Source organism: Gavialis gangeticus, unplaced genomic scaffold (assembly GCF_001723915.1).
Source record: "Gavialis gangeticus isolate Ggan-Ray unplaced genomic scaffold, GavGan_comp1, whole genome shotgun sequence".
Taxonomy (NCBI): domain Eukaryota; kingdom Metazoa; phylum Chordata; order Crocodylia; family Gavialidae; genus Gavialis; species Gavialis gangeticus.
Genome location: NW_017729024.1, coordinates 159,516,555 through 159,538,005, shown reverse-complemented (window position 1 = coordinate 159,538,005; position 21,451 = coordinate 159,516,555). Strand labels below are relative to the sequence as shown.

At 40.6% G+C, this 21,451-nt stretch overlaps 1 protein-coding gene across 1 annotated transcript in view; it reads right to left on the bottom strand.

The window, feature by feature from the left end:
- Positions 1-10,033: 10,033 nt before the first annotated feature.
- LMBRD2 (LMBR1 domain containing 2) overlaps positions 10,034-21,451 on the bottom strand; it is a 42,535-nt gene continuing 31,117 nt past the window's right edge. The window contains exons 15-19 of the mRNA XM_019517965.1: positions 17,579-17,682; positions 16,024-16,070; positions 13,864-13,966; positions 12,365-12,494; positions 10,034-11,161 (exon numbers count right to left, since the gene is read on the bottom strand). Of these exons, the coding sequence (XP_019373510.1) occupies positions 11,101-11,161; positions 12,365-12,494; positions 13,864-13,966; positions 16,024-16,070; positions 17,579-17,682 (445 nt within the window). The 3' untranslated portion in view covers positions 10,034-11,100. The remainder of the gene's footprint in view (positions 11,162-12,364; positions 12,495-13,863; positions 13,967-16,023; positions 16,071-17,578; positions 17,683-21,451) is intronic.

Here is a 21,451-nt window from a genome sequence, read left to right as displayed (position 1 = left end):
AGTACCTGCAGTAGGTGTGTCTCTTGGTCCTGGATGAAAGGGATAGTAAAGAAGCCAGAGGCTGGCCTGGTGCACAATGCAGGCAAGCAAGCCAGTCAGTGAAAATGGAAATGGAGGCATCAGGGGGTGAAGGATGCAGCAATTCAGGTAAAAGTGCAGAGGCACCTGGGGAGTCATATGTCCGGCAGGTTGCAGTGTCAGAATGCCACTGTCTAATCTATAGAGGCCAGAGTTTCTGTACCTAGGGGGCTGATGAAATGAAGTTCATAGGCCCAGCTGTGAAAAGTGGTTTGTAATTTGTTCCCTCTCAGGATCAGACCTGAGAGACTGGAGGTAGAGTGTTTTATGGTGAGGAATGTGCCCCCCAAAAGTAGTTGGGTTGTGTTGTCTTTGGTAGATTCTAGCATGCAGAACCTCATCTCCAGTTCTAGTACTGGAGATAGTTGGCAGGTTTTGTGTTTTGAGCTGTAGGAAGTTGGCTTCAATTCTGGTGATGAGGTTAAGTGCTTGTTTGAATGTACAAACCACTTTTGTCCTGCGCCCCTACTCACCTGTCTCTACCTGCAGCAACACTACTGACTTGGGGCAGTGCCAAAGTACAAGTTCTCCCAGGGTGCCACTTTCCCTAAAACCATCTCTGGGGCTGGGAGAGGCAGCTGTAAGAGCAGACTGGTGGCTCCTTTGGCCTGGTGGAACTCCAGGATGGACACAAATGTCCCATTTTTGCTTACCTTCCTTGGTGCCTCTGGTCAGTGAGCACTGGCTCCCTTGGCCCCCCTGCATCACCACAGGACTGGAGGTTACAACCATCAGGGGCCATTCCAGTTGAGACCTGTAGGATGATAACCCTTCAGACTTGGCCCTGCACAAGGCAAGGACAACTCCTTGGGAAGGTCGTGCCCTGGTTCTGGGTAGGCCTGAGCAGCTTAGAAGCTGGAGAGGGCTTAGGACAGTCTTAACAGAAGATGGCACAGAAGGGAGCTGGGCCTGAGGCAGAGAATTCAGTCTTCAGAGTGACGTGCTCCTCAGAAATGTAGCTCTGACCCTTTTCCCTCCCTGTCTAGTCCCATTATGCCCATCAGGGAGGGAACAAGCACCCACATAGAGGGGGAGCCCATCAAGTTTCTCATGCTGGGGAAAAAGAAAAAAAAAAAAAAAAAAAAAAAAAAAAAAAATCAACCATGTGCGAACAGCACTTGGGAGAGAACGGGCAAACTGTGCTGCTCATCCCCACTGCTAAGACCAGCAGCAAAGCCCATAACATCTGGCAAGAGAAAACCACAAAGCTTTCCCCTCCCCTCAGATCACTGATGGATCAGTAGTCAGAGTTCTCAGCTGCTGGGGGCCAAGTCTGGGGGGTTATCACAGGGATCTGCAACCGCTAGCACGCGTGCCGAGCATAGCACGCAAGGCCATTTTGGTCGGCACACAACGGTTAGCCCCGGCTCTGGGTAGCTGCTGCCAGTGACAGAGCCCAGGCCGCTCCCAGCAGGGCTTGCAATGTCCCAGCTGCCTGCTGGGAGCACCACAGGCTCCTGGCTGGCAGCAGCTCACCAGACCCAGGAGGCACCAAACAGCTGTGCTGGGTTCCAGGCTCTGGCATCAGCTCTGCACCAGCTGTGCTGGGCTCCAGAAGCCTGCCTGGGGGCTCTGGGAAGCTGCAGCAAGCAGCGGGCAGGCTACAAACAGCTCCACAGCTCCGGCATCAGCTCTGTGCTGGCAGTGACTGCATGGGCACCTCGGGGCAGGCTGCGCTGCTCTGCTGGGAGCAGCCCAGGCTCCAGCAGCTACCCAGAGCTGGGGTAGCTGCTGACAGCCACAGAGCCTGGGCTAGGGGCTGAGTCAGCAGGGCTGGGGGGCAGGGGCACAATCAGGGCATCCTGCCATGTACCTCTTTGCCCTCATTTTGTTTTTCAGCCATGCCAGCACTCTGGCACCCTCCAAGGTGGGCATTGTGGTGTTTTTTGGCACTCCAGCCAAAAGACGTTGCCTACCCCTGGGTTATCGTGTGCCCGCACGGCTGAGAGCCCCATCAGTAATCGTAACTCCTAGCTGGGCTCCCCTGGCACTGGCAATATGGCATGATGGGATCTGTTGGTTGATCCCACAATCATGCCTTTTGCCATGCATGTGTGGCATGGCAGGAAGCACAATTGTTGGGATCCTGCATCAGATCCCATCATGCTTTTTTAACATCTGTTAGTAACCTAAGTGTAGACCAAGTCAAGCAGTGTTGGTGGAGCTGAATTGTTAACAATCTGAGTGTCATTTACATATGCAGTACAGTAGTACAAGACGACTGAGTTGCTAACTTGTGATGCATCTGTAGATGATAAGCAGCGTGTTCCCCACAGTGGCTGAAAGGGATCTTGGAGTCATTGTTGACTCCAGGATGAACATGAGCTGCCAATGCGAGGAAGCAGTCAGTAAGGATAACCGCACCTTGTCGTGCATCTACAGATGCATCACAAGCAGGTCCAGGGAGGTGATCCTTCCCCTCTATGCAGCGTTGGACAGGCCACAATTGGAGTACTGCATCCAGTTCTGGGTGCTGCACTTCAAGAGGGATGTGGCTAGCACTGAGAGGGCCCAGAGGAGGGCCACTCACATGGTCAAGGGGCAGTGAGGCAGACCCTATGAAGAGAGGCTCAAGGGCTTGAACTTATTCAGCCTCCACAAGAGAAGGCTGAAAGGGGATCTGGTAGCTGTTTACAAACTCACCAGGGGGGACCAGCGGGAATTGGGGGAGGCTCTGTTTCCCCGGGCACCACCTGGGGTTACTAGGAATAACAGCTACAAATTGTTAAGAGAGAAGGTTAAGGCTGGACATCAGGAGACATTACACTTCAGTCAGGGCTGTCAGGCTCTGGAATGGGCTCCCAAGGGAGGTGGTACTCTCTCCTTCCTTGGGAGTCTTCAAAAGGAGACTGGACAGATATTTGGCTGGGGTGTTGTGACCCTGCACTTGTTCCTGCCCAAGGCAGGGGGTTGGACCTGATCTGTTTAGGTCCTTTCTGACTATGAAGCTTGGATTCTCAGAGGACTAGATGTTGCTAGTAGAAAGCTGTTAGGAAAAGAACTTATCCTTAAGTGCATGTTTAGTGTTTTGGGCCCCAAAATTGGGTACAACTGGTACCCCAAGGTACAACTTAAAAGACCAATAGTGAACAACTCCTTTGGCATGCTCATTAAGCCAAACTCCTACATAAGTGAGAGTAATTACTAGAGAAGCAGGCCCTGAATTTGGTGCCTTGAGGGCATACTGTTTTTAAGGTAAATTATTTGACTTCCAACATTTAGCTCAAAATGAGCAGCTGTTAGAGGGATTATAGTACACTGAAGCCTCTGCAGGTGGAAGAGAGCGTGCAGATCTCTGAACAGGTCACTGTCACATATTAATAGCACCATTTCTTTTAGGGTGAAAGAGGTTACAGGAGATAGCTGCTATCTTGTTACGTGACTAGTATGACTACTTTACAGGAACCTGGTAAAATTAGGTGAGTTACTGCAGAAAATTAGACTTTGTATAGACTGCACAAAGATTATATTACAGTGTTTTATAGCTCTTTTTGGGCTTTCTCCATTTATACCTCTGATGGGAAAAAAATGCAGCTTTAAAAAAAAGTTTTTTTTTGTTTCCTGCATTTTATTAACTATCTAAAAACTAGCACTTCTCAACTCTCTCCCTTTCTTTCCAGCACTCACTTCTGTCACATTTCTCATATTCTGTCAGTATAGCAGCACCAGCTGGCAGAACTCTGTCTAACAGGCTGCAGGAAATTCTAGGGTAATCCACAGACCATCAAGCATGCTGGGATATGAAACTGAACTTGCCAACTACAATCTCAGCAAGATGGATATTTTATTGTAGTATAAGGAAAGAACCATATGACACAGGTAGCATTCTCTCTCCTACACCTTGCTCTCTTTCCTCCTTGTCTCCTCCCCATCATCTGTACCCTCACTCTGTCCTTGGCTCACCCAACCCAGTGTCTTTCCTCTGCAGATGTTGCTTTGTACTCTCATTCACTGGGGTCATGCCATGTCAGTAACACTGACTTTTGAAATGGCCTTGTAAATTAATTAACACTCCTAATGCCTACAGTGTTTCATCACTGAGCTAATTCAATTGCTGTCAAATGCCAGGTATTACACCTCATGGTTCACACCTTCTGAAACCTGTCCTTTTTATTTCCATTAAAAACAAATCAAAATCTATATGTTAAAGGAAGGGTAAAGGGGAAGAAGAGTGGGAAGCCTGTCAACTTGGAAAATTGAAGTCCAACCACAGAAAAAAGTATGCCAGCTGTACCACCACTGTGTGTCTTCATGTTGACCTTGAGAGATGACACCTATGTTAGGCTGATGAGTGCACATTTATAAAAAAAAAAGAATAAATCCACTTATTTGTATGGCAGGAAGGAAGAGATCTTCAAAAAATGCCCACTTCAGTAATTAACTGAAATTCTCTCTCACACTAAACTAGCCTCATTACCAAATTGTCCACAGTAAAAATAACTAACTTAAACTGCTACACAAAAGTAAAACATGCAATATGTAACAGGTCAGTATCCAGTATGTTGTAACTTCCAGGTATTTCCTTTGAACTACTGTGAACATATGTTGACAAGGTGTTATTTTCAGCAGTTTCTCATGACAATTAACTAGGGGCTAGACTAGAGTCTATCAACTGGGGTTAGTTTAAGAAATTATGGCCACTGAAAAAGCAAACTGTGCATGTCTACCAAACCCCTTTGAGACAGTTAATGCTTCATAATGGATTAGGACTAGTCAACAGATTAAGAAGGGAGCATGAATATGCCTACTGAGCTTTAAGTGACTACCGCTCACAAATAAGTCCCAGCATTCATGATCCTTTGGAAAGGCATTATACTAAGCCCACCTGGGTACAAAAAAAGCATACCAAAAACTATAAAAAGTCTAGAAAAAAAAAAACTTGTTTGTAGGTTATGACAGGGACGAGAATTAAATTGATACCTAGAATGTTCTGTGAAGTGTTTGGATTGATCAGAAGATGCCATCTAGCTCAGAGGAAGGTCTTGCATATTGTGCCAGAAAACCAACTCCATATTTCGTTTTATGAAGATGCTTTTTGAATCAGTTGAGACGGTAAGCAAGCCTATTTCTAAACAACATGAAAAAAGATGCACTATTTTCTGGAAGAGATCACTAACATATCTGAAGAAAGTCTGAATGCATAAAGTACACTAGTAATAGGATTGCAGAAATTATTTATTTCATGCAAACAACCTTCTATTCTGCTAGACAGTCATATATACAATTCAAAAAATATATCCAGAACATCAATAATTTAATAATGCTACACAGAAAAAAAAAAAAATCAATTCAGTAAGTGTCAGAGCAAGGTATTATGTACTGCCATACCTGTATCATAAGGCAAAAGCAGCTAGTCTATCCATAAGCAACACTCCTACAGACTATTCTTGATGCACATTTGAAAGGGGAATAAAGTCTTGTCTTACTAAAATTGTATAAACAAAAGTAATTCCATTACCTCCCACATACTTCACTGAGAAATGAAATTGTTACATTCAGAATCTTTGAGGAAAAAAAGACAGATACCAACTACTACACTTTCTATGAGCATGACATGGTCCCAAAATAATGATCCAAGTAGTCACTACTTACATGTTATAAAGATGTTAAAACAGACACATTAAAGTGACGAGGACACGTCTTAGTACATTTTCTAAAAGTTTAACACTATCAAATGTTGTGTACCTTGCTTTGATTGACACAAAATGAGACTAAACATAATACAGCATAATTAGTGTTAACAGTTCATATATACATATTAGTAGTTATTTAAGTGGAACAGGGGCTCTGGTACAAATTTTTTTTGGGTGGGGGGAGGGGAGGCTGTAGAGAAAGGGGGCTGTGAATTGTTGGTTCATATTAAGATGATGAAGAAATGTAGGAGTGTTTCAACCTCAGACTAGTCTAATTGGCTGGAAGCACATGTAGTACTGGCACAATACTGCTGCAGAGCAGTATGTATTCCCACAGAGCGCATTAGAGAAAGGGAAATTTAAAAATCTCAGAAGTCTTACAAATTGTCTTTCTAAATTATTCTGTAAAGATTAATGACTCTTGCATTAAAGAAACTTTAAAAACCTAGAAGACAGTATACAGCATCAAAGCTAGTGTTTTTGTTAATTGTTAGGATATATACACTTGATTTACTCATTACAAAGAATTCTTTCATAAGCCATTATTCTGTAAAATATTTTAAATGTACCTCCATCTCAAGTAATTAACAGTAATGGTGAAAATTAGAACATTAACTGTGTACTTCCCCCCTCACATAACACTTACAGCATTCCAAGTTTAATCAATTAAAAATACACGTTACCATAATTACAGAATAATGAAATCACATTTTTTTGAGCTTCAAACGTACAAATAGTCATTGGGGCTCTGTGGTATAACAAACATAGGTGGTGGTGGAAGGCTGGGGGCTTGGAGGGGCTGATCCCCCCTCAAACTAATTTTGCAGAGGCCGGCGACAGCAGCAGCACAATGGTGCTGCTCAGCGTGCAGCCAGGCGAGCCACGCACGCTCAGCTCCGCACAGCTGAGGAAAAGGAGGCTAACTGCACATGTTGCACAGCGCAGAGCACAATGGGAGCTGTAGTTCTCATGCTGACATATGCACTCAGCCCCCCCAATAATATTTTCTCTCTCCATCTATGATAGCAAGAATATAAATATTGATGAAGATAGCAGTTTTTTCTCATTTCTAATAATACTGTAATCATAACTAATTAGTTAACAAGAATATTATTTGATCAGCAAGAAATGCAGAACAGTTAAAGGATTCTGCAATCATGAAACTAACAGCAGTGAAAAATTCTGTTGAGAAGGTTCTTCATTAGTACTTGAAACCTGTACATAAGTGATAAAACATGCTGTATTCCTCTCTACACATTTACTACAGCAGTACACAATTTAAAAAAAAGGTTCATTATTTCCCTCAAAAGTTTAAGTTTCTCTTCCTCTGAATGCTTCAAGATGGACCAAATTTCAGTAAGGTGCCCAGAATGTACTTCAAAATGCAGTTTTTCTATACATCTAAATGCCTGACAATACAGAATTACAAATCTAACAGAAACAGCAAGTTTAAAAATAGACCAACATCAACGCTGGATTCTTTGTGCAGCTAAATTTTGCATTCCGATTTTTCAGAGCTTACTCAGACTTTGCATGTATTACAACCCCTGACATGAAAGCTTCCCAATCTGTATTTAGCTTGCTATATTTGGAAAATGTCACGACAGAGGAAAGTGTGACAAACAGGGTAAGAAATAGGAAGGATACACCTCACATGGAGTTTAACTGAATTGAATACAGTGAAGTTTTAAGAAAAATATAAATTTACATGTTTCATTTTCATATAAATATGATGACATACTGGCAGCATAAATATATATTATTTTTCAGCCTCCAAAACCATAGTGCAGTTTACAAGGTAATTATTTTTTTAATGTTTTTAGGTGCACCACATAAACAAGCACGAGTGTATGGATGAGTACTAAGCACAAGAACTTATTTGGGGAGCCTTTCTATGTTACAATTACAGCAATGATGACAGTTCAGTTATGACAGCTTAAAACTAACTTGCTGTTGCAGCTGTACACTGCTAACATCAGCGCACAGAACTCAGCATGAACTACAAAACTGGCCTGAGAAACGAGGAAGATATTCAAGGCATTAGCCATAATTTCTGTACTACTGTACCTTCACCATGACTAGTACCCATGTCTGCTCTTTAAAGCTAGCATAAGCTGCAGTACAGCAGTGTCTGTGGTGCAAATACATTTTAATGAACTCACCTAGTTGTGCTTTCTATCAAATTCCATCATCTGTGGTGTTCCATTACAGTCCAAATTCTGAATATAAATTAAGTATCATTTGATATTTAATCAGGATTACAAGCTCGTGGTGAAATCCTGGCCCCATTCTAGTCTATGAGAATTTTTCCACTGACTTCTCTAGAGCCAAGATCTCATTCCATTTACCTCGATAACGCCTGAAATCTGGGAACTAAAAACCACTTCAATACAACCACCATCCTCTTAAGCTCTTATTTTAGGGGTCAATAAACAAAATGAAAAGTTTTACTCTTATGCTTGATAGAAAACCACTAATTTGTTCATGGTACCATACCCTGCTAAAGCCTAAACATTCCTGCCTCAGTTAAGGGCTAAATTTCCACATCTGTATTTGTGTTAGTCACTGGAATCTGATTAGTGTTAATTTATACAAATAGCTTTGCTAAATGCTTTGAAAAATGTCACTAGGAAGTCCAGACACAGGGCTAGCTAGTTTTTCTATACAAGCATTTCATTGTATTTCCTATGAAATCACTAGCAAATATTCAGTCTACTTCCATGAAAGCCAAAGCAGGCTCAAGCTCCATTAACTATGCTGAAATTTGACATCTGGATCAGAACATTCATGAGCAACCAGAATAAAGTGCTTCCCTTCATCATCACCAATTAATAGCAAAAGAGAAACTTCTTCTTTCAAATGCAATTTACAAAGCATTGCTGAAGGACTTGTGCTTTTTGCCCTTTTTATGAAGTTTTATTTTTAAACTTCAGGCATCTAGATTAATAAAATCCCAGGGTTTTTCTTTTAAGAAAAGAGGGAAATCCAAATTTAGTCACTCATAGCTCTGCTGAAATATTTCTTGGGTTTTAAGCATGTACATTGTGAGTAGTCCTACCTTAACTGGAAGAGAGGTATAAGTAGAATGTATTACAGATTGTACATCTCAAATATATTTACTGAGTTAAATAATTACTAATATCTCAGTATGCAGGTCTCAATAAAATCTACCTCCTCAGTTGCTTAGCTTCCAGTTTGTGGTGCTGTCATCAAATGCTCCAGTCACCACAGTCTTCCAGGGTACACATGATCTGGATTTCAAACGTATGCCATACACACCACAAACAGGAACTCCTCTACTTACCAGGGTATGTCTATCAGGCACAAGGCAATGCCATGCAGAGGCATCCCATGCTAGCTCTGGAACCAGCACAGCACACCCACCTTGTGCAATGCAGCAAAGCAGCTCCGCTGAGACGTTGGGCTTATTAGCCCAGGACAGCATTGCATTAATGTAGCTGTCTTGCTTCTAGGTTCCACTGTTAGGGTGTTTATAGACATGCTCTGGGAGGTGGGGGGGGGGTGCTTTAATTAGCACAGCTCCAAAAGCTTCACATGTATCAGTGCCCCCACACTAAAAAATTGCAGCAGGGTGCTTTGAACTAAAGCTAAAAAAAGCTCTAAAACACCACACCGCCATTCTTCAGCGCAGGGGCGCTGATGCACGTGATGCTGGAGTCTGCCGAAGCACAGTAACTACTATATTCCAGCAGACTTGATTAATTGTGTCTGCTCCCTGCACATGTATAGGAGCCCTTTGTGTCTAGTATCTTTATATAACACTGTATTGCACCATACAGGTACTCAACAATGACCTTTGAAACAAAGTCCTCTGAGAAGTGGTCCAGAAATAACACACTTAAATCACTGCAAATGTCTCCTAATTTCAGTTGGAATGGCACACTTATCTGAGATCAGGATTCTGAATTAAAACCATGCATTGTTCAAGTGTTCAAGAGAAAAAAATGACATCTTCTATTTTGGTTTTCAACACTGCTGTGCAGTAAGTGCACATGAGGAAAAAAAAACTAGCGTGGTAAAAATGTCAATTAACCCCCTGCCCTCCCCCCCCCAAAAAAATTAAGTGCGACTTAAAATTACAAACAAAGCAAAATTAAATTGTTATCTCCCTCCCCCCTCCCCACAAACAGTAACACTACTATACCTTTTACCTTATACTTTAAAATTCATTCAACCAACTATGGTTTTAAAATATTCCTGCCTACACCAACTATTAAATTTAAGCATTTTTACACTGTTTCTGGTTGGCAGCTTTTTGAATGACAATTGAATGAACAAGTTTTTTTATTTCTTTTTGCAGACAGACAGACAGACTACTTACTGTAAAACACAGGCACCTCAAAGGACAGATACCTTATACAAGGCAGTAGAGTTGGGATGTCAAAAATATTTACCAATAACTAGTCACACTACATTGTTCACTTATTTCAAAGTGAAGCTTCAGTGTTTTAAACTGTACTATAAATAAGTGCAAAATTGTAACATTTAAAATTTTATTCAAATTTCACATTAAATATGTTTATACCTACAAGACCAATGTGCCAAGATTTTCATCTTACTACTGTAAACAAAATATCTCAAACAGCCACCATACCCGGAGGATGCATTCCTGCTATTGCACACATGCTTATATGACAGTGATAATGAAAGTACCTGTCTATATTGAATCTGAATTATTTACATATGCCGATGCCATCTGCAGGTAGTGTTGAAAGAGGAAAAAAAATGTCTAAGTCCTATGACTGATATACAAGCCCCTTCACATCTTATGCTACTGTGTTTTGTACAAAATTACCATTCAATCTCTCACACTCATAAAAGGCCTAATTCAAAGGACATTGAAGTCAATAGCAGATTTCTCATTGATTTCAGTGGACCTTGGATGAGGCTTAATGTTCAAACAGACAGCTGTTCCAGGGTATTTACTACAGTAATTGATATAACTGCACTTAGGATGCATTAGATTTCTCTCAGAGTATCTCATCAATTCCTTATTTCAAGAAAGGAAAAATTAGCAGTAAAATTTGACATAAAAGTGTAAATCGAGCCCTATTTGTACATATAAAATGTAGTCTACTCTATCACTTAAGAGAAATTGATTTCTGTCATCCTAGTTATGGCAGGGGAGAAAAACAACCTACCACACAGATGTGTAATACCTGTTAACAGGAGAAGCATATTCTTGTTCATTGTAGACTGGTAAAGTTATTCAAGGTGGATTATAAAATGTTTGTTTGTTCCTTCATTCTTCCCTTATTTGTTGAAAGGAGAGGGCATTTTTGGTTCAAAGATATGGTACAATTACAGTATTTTTCAAATAATGAATGAGAGACTTATTTCCATTAAGTTTTCTGAAGCACTATTGGATTTAGACGTCATCAAATATTCTACTTCGTGACATTGACAAATACCTTCCACCAGGTTGATACCTGAAAGACAAACATTAAGAAACTGTTTGTAAAAAGTCACAGACATGGAATAAAAGCCCCCAAGTCTCCTGTGGAGTCATGTCTCCTGTGGGGGAGAGTGGGGGAAACAGAAGTTTATTCTGCCTCTGTCTTGAAACAGAAAATATTTTTCACAACATAACAAGTTTTAGATGATAATTTTTTACCTTGAAGGACTCAACTTTTAAAAATAAAGACCTTATATAATGGATAAAACAGACTTTAATTACAGTATTTGACATGCCAGTAAGCCACTGAATACTATGTATAGAATTAGCTATCTGAAACTCAAATTGTTCAATCTTGCTGCATTTAGAGTAATGTGATAATGTAATTTTGTTTGCCTCCGAGTTGCAAACAGGTAATACAAACGTACACGTATATAAATCATGCATAAAATCCTGACCCTAATGAAATTAATGAGTATTTTGCATTGACTTCACAATAGTGGCAGGGCCATACTGAAAGTGCAACTGTTGGCTCATATAAATTCAGTGCGACTAAGCAAAGAAAAATATATAGATACTGTATATTACTTTTTCTTATATTTTCTGATACACTTAATGACTGTTCTTTGCATCAGTACAAGAGTTGTAGGTGAGGAATAATTTGAAGCATTACTAGAGAGCTAAAAACCAACCAATCATTAAGTGCAAGTGCCAGTGTATATTATAGGATTTCACACTCTTTGGCTCCTTCACCTGTCTCTATGGGAGATATTTCTCACATGTAAACTCCGTACGAAGACATACATGTCTAAACTATTAACTGAAATAAATTAATTAGACCCATTAGACTTTTGGGAGATTGAGGGGGAAACCAGAAGCATTACGTTTCAGGAGATTTCAAACACTGCCCTAGTGATCTTAAGAACTACAAATGCTAAGCAAAAACCTGAATTCTCTCATGGAGCAAATATTTTTGGAAAAGTACAAATATTTTACACGGGGCTCTGCCATACATTCAAATTAAAGCTGGATAGAGACCAGCTATAAAGTTGTTATACATTTTCAAGCACTAACTTTATAGCTGGTTGACCCTTTTTATAGTTGGATGAACATTTTATGGTGTGATAATTACTTTGCACTTGTGGCCAGTCTCAATTTATTGTGCAATTAACTAGTTAACTGCATAATATATGCAATGTATGGCAGGTGCCTTAGACAAGATATTAAACTTCCTTACCTTCCTGAGTCTGATTCAAGAGGATCATCAGTAATAGTATCTGCATTAAAATCCAAAGGTTCTGCATCTTGGAGAAGTTCTATTCTATCCCTCTCAGTCTTGCCATTTGACCTGGTGTATTTAGACAGTGCTGGATGTTTTAAAAAAAACACAAAACAAAAAAACAACACTTTGTTTGTAAAATGTGTAAAATTACAGAATAAAACATAATTCTCTCTCCTGATGTCACCCAAAGAAAACCCCCTAATTTTGACTACATTCAATTTGTGATGACAATCATAACTGGATGCTCAGATTTCCAGCTACTATTTGAGAACCCCTGAAATTTTTCAAAATGGGCAAAAGCCTCAATTTCCACCAAATTTTATCACAGACTCTTTTCAGTGGGATTATTTCCATGAAGAGTTGAACTATAACAGGAATGCTCACGATTAGAAAATATAGTCTTCCTATTTTTCAAGGAGAGTAACTAAACAGTAAGTTAAAAACTAGTGTTTCTTAAAAACAAACCAAATAAAAACGTGTACCTCTGAACAAAGGATGGGTGTCTATGTATGCAGAAATAATAATTTATTTGTTTGTTAAGAAAAGGTACCAGTGAATGAAAACAATACAATTTAATCATACAGGTCTTAATCAGAGCTGCTGGTGTAGCTTTTGTCATAACTTGCAAGGCTCCATACGGTTTGTGCAAGACTGAAGTCACATTGGATATTCAGTCATACAACATATAACCTGTAACACTTATTTTAACATGTGTACCATGGAAGTCACAAGTAAATTATAGGTGAAATATACTTTCTAAATTGGACATTTCAGGCCTAGTCAGTTGTACCAGTTAACTGATGTTCAGTTGCATTTTCTGGACTTGTGCATTTGCACAAGACCATTCATGCCCTGCTTTTGAGAACTATTGGGAAAATATGAAAAATATACAAAAATTCAAATGTAAAAACATATTGCCTACTTTAAGAGTCTGACCAACATCTTACTGTTTTCACCTAGGAAACAAACAAGAGGATGTAGCATACACTAGATTCCTACAGATTATGAAAACTAGAAATGTATACATTAGTTTGTTTATTCGACATGCTAAATATGCATTAAACTGAATTGCTGTGACAGCTTATTTGGAAGATTACCTTCACAACATGGATGACCAGAGGTTTTAAAACATTAAATTCTGTATATTTCAAAATCCCCAGAACAGTCAACAACCTTCATTTTTAGGTTGAAGCTGCTGGTATAGGTTCAAGGGCTACATATCCCAGTGTCCAAGAACAATCTAAAAGTCTCAGAACACCCCCCACAGGCCAGACAGGAGGGTCAGACTGCCATGTCCTGCAGACTTACCGCTGTTCCCATAGTAAACAGAAGGGCCCTTTGTCTAATCCACCATAGCAGCTAGACAGCAAGCAGCAAACCGTTATTTATCCAGGTGGTACTGTGCCAATGAAAGGTGTTTTGGGGTTTTTTGTTTTTAAATGTACATGACTTACGTCTATTTGTGCTGGGCTCTGAGAAACTAGATTCTTTTTGATCTGTGTGAACATTTCTGTTTCTGGTAGAATCTTCTCTATTTCCATATCGTTCTTTCCATTCCTGACAAAGAAAATATACTAATTTGAACCACATGAATAATCACACATAAATAGTCACCTTAAATCATTACCTGGAATGAATCAAGTCTCTAGATCTATAAACTTCGGTTATTCACCCTCCAATAACTATAAAAACATATTACACATTCATCCCGTGAGATTCTGTGCCTTGCTGCACCAGAAATATTAAATCAAGATAAGCCTCTTGATTTTCAAAAATGTCTCACTAAAAATGTGCTTCAATAGTGGTCTTTTTCTGAAGTAAGAACCATCATGTATGTTAACTACATATTAACTATCCAGTCAAAGTGCACTAAACCACTGTGCTATATAAAGATGAGGCAAGGACTTCTTTGATTGGTATCCACAGTATAGCTGGCAAAGCTGTGCTTGGCTTGTTCTGGTCAGACCTGAAGAAGAATGTCTTGCATTCAAAAGCTTGAATAACTCTAGCCCAAGTACCCAGTGGGTCCAATAAAAATATCACTTTAAGAAATCTCTGCCTCACATAATTTCTGGACTATCAGTTACAGCATCACTTGTGTACACACTACAGAGATGAGGAGAAAAATTAGCTTTTGGTTGGTCTCCATCTGCTGGTAGGATACTATATCCACAGCTCAGGCTAGCATATTAAAACTTTGGCTGAAAGTAAACTATACAGTATCCCTGGTGCATTCCATTGTGGCACTATGTATTGTGATGTACAGTCAAATTTCTGCTCCCTAGATATAAGGGAAGCCAGAGCCACTTGTTACTTTTCTGAGTCAAATCAAATTCCTGTTACAATCTGTGCGAAATACTTCTTGTAAAAAAACACACACACAAAACTTATCAGTGGAAAAACAACTGGCCTAACTCCAGCAGAGTCATTATACCAATTTATGCCCACTGAGTATCATCTGTTCTAGGTTACAGAAGATTTTTGTGGCCAATTACAATTTTAGGACTGTTGAGAATAGCTTGGAAAGGATGAAATTGGTTATGACCAATTCTTTTTGTATCTGTAAAGTGTAGGATATGCATGTAGAAAATAACCTTTCAAAATTAAGTCAATGCAGATTTTCAATAAACCAGATGCACTGCAACACCCACTCTATATACTGTTGCCTGGTACTGCAGCTTTGATTCCTTGTAGAACTGCATTATGCGTTCAAGGACATACACAAGCTGCAAAACATTCTATCAATTTCTTTAGGAAAATAAATAAAAAGCAAGTCATGAAGATTGATGGAGAACCAAGTGACAGACGTTCATTTCTACCTTCAGAAATTCTTACTGGTAGAAGAATTGCCCAGGAGCTAGAATGTCCATACATTCCAGCTCCATGGCTGGGGAGCTCCATAGGCAAACTATAACCAGGCAGCACAAAAGGGCCCATGTCTGGGGGCAGAGTGTAAAGAGCCAGTTCTTTTTTCATCAAAAATAGGTCTTGACTGTACAGCTGTTGGTCCTGTAAGAAAGGTTTCTCTCCTGGCACAAATGTCCGAACTGAATATTTAGTTACTGGAAGTGGGGGGTGAAGATGGACAAGAACAGCAAGCATGACTTAAGTGCTCATACTTGAAATCCCTCTACTAATAAACAAACTAACAAAACCTTAAATGTTTTTTTAAAAAAAAAAAATTGGATCCATTTAAAATGGTTAGAGCAAACCACTCCAGAACATGCTCTACCATGATTGCTGCGGCATTTCTTGGAAGGCAATTAAGGCAGGTTTAAAGCCCACCAGTCAGATGAGGGAAATTCCCATATCCTAGTTGAGTTGCCTAAAAGGAGGAAGAAACCAACTATATGACCTGTTCTTCTTTGATAATCTAGTCCTGTAAAGTCTTTTACAAACAGAAAAAGTTAAATCTGGAAATTTGGATTGAATTTATTCATAGTCTGGGGATACCCAAACCCGTGGTTTTTGATTAAAAAAATATTTGCCAAAAAAAAAAAAAAAAAAAAAAAAAAAGCTTGCCTATTCCCTACTTACAGAAAGTTGTTCTAGTGGAAACTTCTAATACATTACAAAAAAAATGAGTACAATACTTTCAAAAATAAATCTCATACCCTTCTTCTGTTTTCTCCTTCTTCTTGCCGTTGCCGTTTTCTTTTCTCTAGAAAAAAGAAAATAAAACATTTTATTTAACTACAGAGCAATAAATATCAACAGTGATATGAATATTAAAGCAACACAGATTTTACGTTTAAGGAACTGGAATAAAATGCTACTGACACTTCTAAAGTGATTAAAGGAAAACAGAACACTTTTCAGTAATAATTGCTCAATAATTTTCCTGGGACAAAGTTTAAAATCAGCAGTTTATCCATATCGATAAGCTTAGCTGGAGCTCATATCAAATGGATAATAATGTAGAATATATATGAAAACAAGGAACATAATTCTGAGTATTAAGAGATTGGACAGAAAAAGGAGTATTACTCCTAATATTTAGAAGTTTAGACTGAGGATCCCTGACAGAGAAACTGCAACACTAGCAAACAAACAAGCAACTAAAAAATACATAAGCCTCAAAGATGTTGCAGTCCTAAAATCAAACCAAATAGAAGATACCACTAGATAGCTTTGTAAAATGTAAAGATACAACTTCAATCTGGTATCCTTTCAAAACGGATCTTCTGCAAACCCATGATGGTTAAAACTGCTTAACAAGAGAGTAGGAAAATGTTTCTTTCAAAGAAAACTTCATTCAGAACAAGCAACTTCACCTTAGATGTCTAGAGTCCTTACATAATGTATGTAATGAAAAAAATAGGTTATTAGCCATATTAGTAAGAAGAAGTCGGGCAGAAGGCAGGGTAGAGCTTCACCTTATAGATTAACCGAATCAGAGATGCATAATCTTTCATGAGCAAGAGCTCACTTCATGCCATTTAATGAAGTGAGATCTTGCTCACAGAAGCTTATGCTCTGATTCAGTTATTAGAAAAGAATTACTACACATTGCCATAGCATGTTTCACATAAGAACCTCAATTAGTTCCACTTTTATGATTTAGTTAAGACTGAAGATCTCAAAGGGATACCACACAACAATAACTTCATCTATTAATGAAAAACAGGTTTGAAATAATTACCTAAGCAACACTCAATAATGATACACAGCTCCAAGTATCAGTAAATAAAAAATACAATATTCAGTTGAAACTGCAAGTAAAGTTAAGGGAGAAATTTAATTTGAGTGTCAAGAATTAGGACAGAACAGCTAGGCTATTATTCTTACTCCTATGAAAAAGCAAAATTTAGTTTTTATTGAAAGATAGAGATGTTAACTATCCTATGTGAAAGATCATAATACTACAAGCATACTAGCTAGCCACTATGGGAGGGCAATAATTCCGTACCAATGAATCAAACACACTGGTTCTTGTATAACCCAAGATTTCTTTAGGTCTCCCCTTCAAGCTGCTTACAAGACAGATTTGAAAAGCAGTATAACTATAGGTAAGGTTATATAAACAATGTTAAGATTTTGAAGCGAAGTACGGAAAAGCCATAAGCTACGTTGTTATACAACCTTCACCCCTGTTGCTATACAACTGCATTTTAGACACTTATAGTGCTCCTATCACTTCTGGCAAGCAATGCAAGATAACAGTCTTACCTCTTCTGATTAATTCTTTTCCTTCATCAATTAAGTCAGAAGTCATTTCACTGTCTCCCATGAACTGCTGGAATCCCAGAAGATTCAGACAGCGAGTTCCTAAACTGGGAGAAAGAAGAGGATCTCTCTTTTAATTCAGAACAGGGTTTGGCAATTTCCTTTCTAGTTGGGATCATCAATATGCATTAAGGATCAGAGAATTTTACATTTACAGCACTTGTACATTTCCACAAAGTGAGAACTCAGAACACAAAACAGGTACATCTATCTATTCCAGGAACAATGCACGAATTAGGCTATAAAAGCCTTGTAAATTACATTAAATCAGAAATGTGCATTAAAATGAAAGCAAGTTTATATGAGAAGTGTTCCCTTTTACTAGGATTATACTATATTTACACAAATCTAAGATGACCCCCCAATAATTAGATTATGTATATGGAAAATGTATACATTTGTTCTAATTTTCCAGGTATATAATCTAATTATCAGAAAACTGTTTTAAGTTCATCCCTCCCCACTACTACAGCAGGGAAAACAGTGTCTGTCCCCCCACCATTCCCTCCCTCATAGCTTTTCTGCCCTCCCACACCCAGCTGCCCACAGTCTCTTCTCCCTTCCCCACCCCCAGACTCTGCCTCTTCTGCCCCTGATCCCCAAAACCTTTGCCTCCTCCCTCTTACTGTCAGATGCTGCTCAGGCTCTATTCCCTCCTGGGTCACAGAGCGCAGCATGAGCCATGCCACACAGTAGTGTTAAAGCCACTGCTTGCCTGGACAGGGGACAGAGTTTCCATGTAGCCTGGGCCCAGGAGGGAATCCAGCATAAGCTGGAGCCAAGCTGCACTTGACAGTGAAGTGGGTACGCAGGGGGCAGGGGAGGAGAATGGGGCCAGAAGCTGCAGAGACCAAATGGGCGTGTTAGGGATGGGAGAAATGGGTGCTGTGGGTATGATTCTGGCCCCAACCAGGCTCAGGGCCAGAGCCAGAGATGCAGAAGCTCCCTGCCTCCTCCCCTCCCACTTTGTATGCAAATCTAGGACTAGGGGCTTCCCTCCCACCCATGCTGACTGGGGGGTGGGGAAGGGGGCAGACCTCAACTTAGATTCAAATAAATACAACATACAAAACTCTTAAAACAGAGTAAGGTCCTTACAGTTATAGCATGATTAGGGGGCAGCAGGGCAGGCCCTATGAGGAGAGGCTACGGGACCTGAACCTGTTCAGCCTCCATAAGAGAAGGCTGAGGGGGGATCTAGTGGCCTGTTACAAACTGGTCAGAGGGGACCAGCAGGCACTGGGGGAGTCCCTGTTCCCCCCTGCCTCGAGTACTACCAGGAGTGACTAGAAATAACGGTGACAAACTGGCAGAGGGTAAATTCAGATTACACATCAGGAGGAGCTACTTCACTGTCAGGGTGGCTAGGATCTGGAACCAACTTCCAAGTGAAGTAGTACTGTCTCCTGCTCTGGGGGTCTTTAAGACAAGGCTTAACAATCCCCTTGCTGAGGTCGTCTGACCCCAGTACTCTTTCCTGCCATGGCAGGGGGTCGGATTTGATGATCTGCTCAGGTCCCTTCTGACCCTACCAACTATGAAACTATGATTAACGTGTTAATCTGAGCATAAATAAATAATAGCCTTGCCATACATTCAGCCAATTAACAGTGCAATAAAATGGGAAACTAGCAGCAAACCTGTTCCAAACACAAGCTATCTTTAAGGTGTTGAAAACCAGCCCCAAAATGAATGTGACACCTGGGGCTGCTTCATGCCAGATCACACTGCTCATGCTGACAATCAGCTGATTGTTGGCATTGGGAGGGGGGCAGCTCCAGCCCAGATAGCGACTCCAGGCTACCCTAGTCCACAAGCTGATGATCTGCCCCAGCTAAAACCATTTTTGTTCCCTTTTCAAGGGGACAAGTGCTGATCTTTGGTCTTATAAATGCACCTGATTTGCTTTCAAGTATATTTCACTATTATTTATGTTGCAAAATATATATATTTTTAATTTGCAGTTTCAGACTGTTGGACTAAACAGATAAGAGATTTCTTTTACAGAAAAGAATTGTTGTAATCTGGGTGAATTGTTGTGATCTGGACTGAAACTATTCTAGTCTGAAGAAGAGATATGCATCCCTGGCAACAGAGAGGAAGGAGCACATTCTTTTGGAGGAGGAGGACAGGCCAGACCTCACCAAGGTGGAAAGAATCAAGACAACCACCACCAAGAAGAAACCAAGGATGCACTGGGTCCTGCCTGGGTGGTGGTGGTTGCAGACTCCTTTCTGTGGGGCACAAAAGGAGCCATCTGCCAACCTGACCTGTTGCCCCAGAAAGTCTGCTGCTTGCCCAAAGCCTGGATCCGAGTTGTCATGGAGGGATTACTCACTCATGCTGCCTTCTGACTACTACTCCGTGCTGCTCATCCATGTGGGCACCAAAAATACTGCCAGGGGAGACCCTGAGTGGATCAAAAGTGACTATGGGGCTCTGGGCACCCGGGTGAAGGGGATGGGGATGGAGGCTCAGGTCGTATTTTCTTTAATCCTTCTGGTCAAGGGAAAGGGCCCAGGCAGGGGCAGGTGCATCCTGCAGATCAATACCTGGCTGCACAGGTGGTGTTACCAGCCGGGATTTGACTTCTTTGACCATGGGATGTTCTTCAAATAAGGATTGCTAGGAAGAGATGGGAACCACCTGAACAAGAGAGGGAAGAACATCTTGACAGACAGCCTTGCTAACCTAGTGAGAAGGGTTTTAAACTAGGTTTGCCACAGGATGGAGACCAAAGCCCTGAGGTAAGTGGGGAAGTAGTTGACCTGAAGGTAGAGCAAGCAGGAAGGGGCAACAGGGGAGGTGCTCTCATACTTCCTGAGAATTCAGGGCAATCAACTAGTTACCTCAGGTGCCTGTACATAGATGCACAGAGCTTGAGAAATGAGCAGGAAGAACTGGAAGTCCTTGCACAGTCACGGCACTATGACATGATTGGAATAACAGAGACTTGATGGGAGCTCGTATAACTGGAGCACTGTCATGGATGGGTACAAACTGTTCAGGAAGGACTGACAAGGAAGAAGATGAGGAGTTGCACTTTATGTAAAAGAGCTATATGATTGCTCAGAGCTCCAGTATGAAGCCAGAGATAGGCCTGTTGAGTGTCTCTGGGTTAGGGTTGGAGGGGTGAGCAACAAGGGTGATGTTGTGGTGGGGTCTGCTATAGGCCACCAGACCAGGAGAATGAGGTGGATGAGGCGTTATAGTGAAATAGTGCTAAGTGAAACAGTGTTAAGCAGGGGTTGCCTGTAGTAAAGCACTGGAACACATTACCCAGAGAGGTGGTGGAATCTCCATCCTTGGAGGTTTTTAAGACCTCACTAGACAAAGGCTTGGCTGGGATGATCTAGTTGGGGATGGTCCTGCTTTGAGCAGGGGGTTGGACTAGATGACCTCCTGAGGTCCCTTCCAACTCTAACTTTCTATGATTCTATGAAACATTCAGTTTCTTATGCATTCTAAATGCAAAATTTTAGATCAAAGTCTCTTCCTTTCTTCCTGAACAGCCTTAAAACAACCAACACTCCCTTTTCTTCTCCCAACTGGTTGAACAAGTTGCTTAAAATGTAAAGAATGCTTTCTGGGGGCTGGTCTCCCTGGCCACTAACCTCTCCTAATTCAACACTCACCTTACAAGCCATATCTACCTTTACACCTACCAAGTACTGAGTAAAAGTCACTTTTCTCAAAAAAAAAAACCAAACAAAACAAAAAAAGTATACACTAGTCAGAGCCCAGCAGGCAAGAACAAAAAGCAATCCTAGAAAGACCTACAGGTCCACCTGCACCTGTATCATTAACTTGTATCAC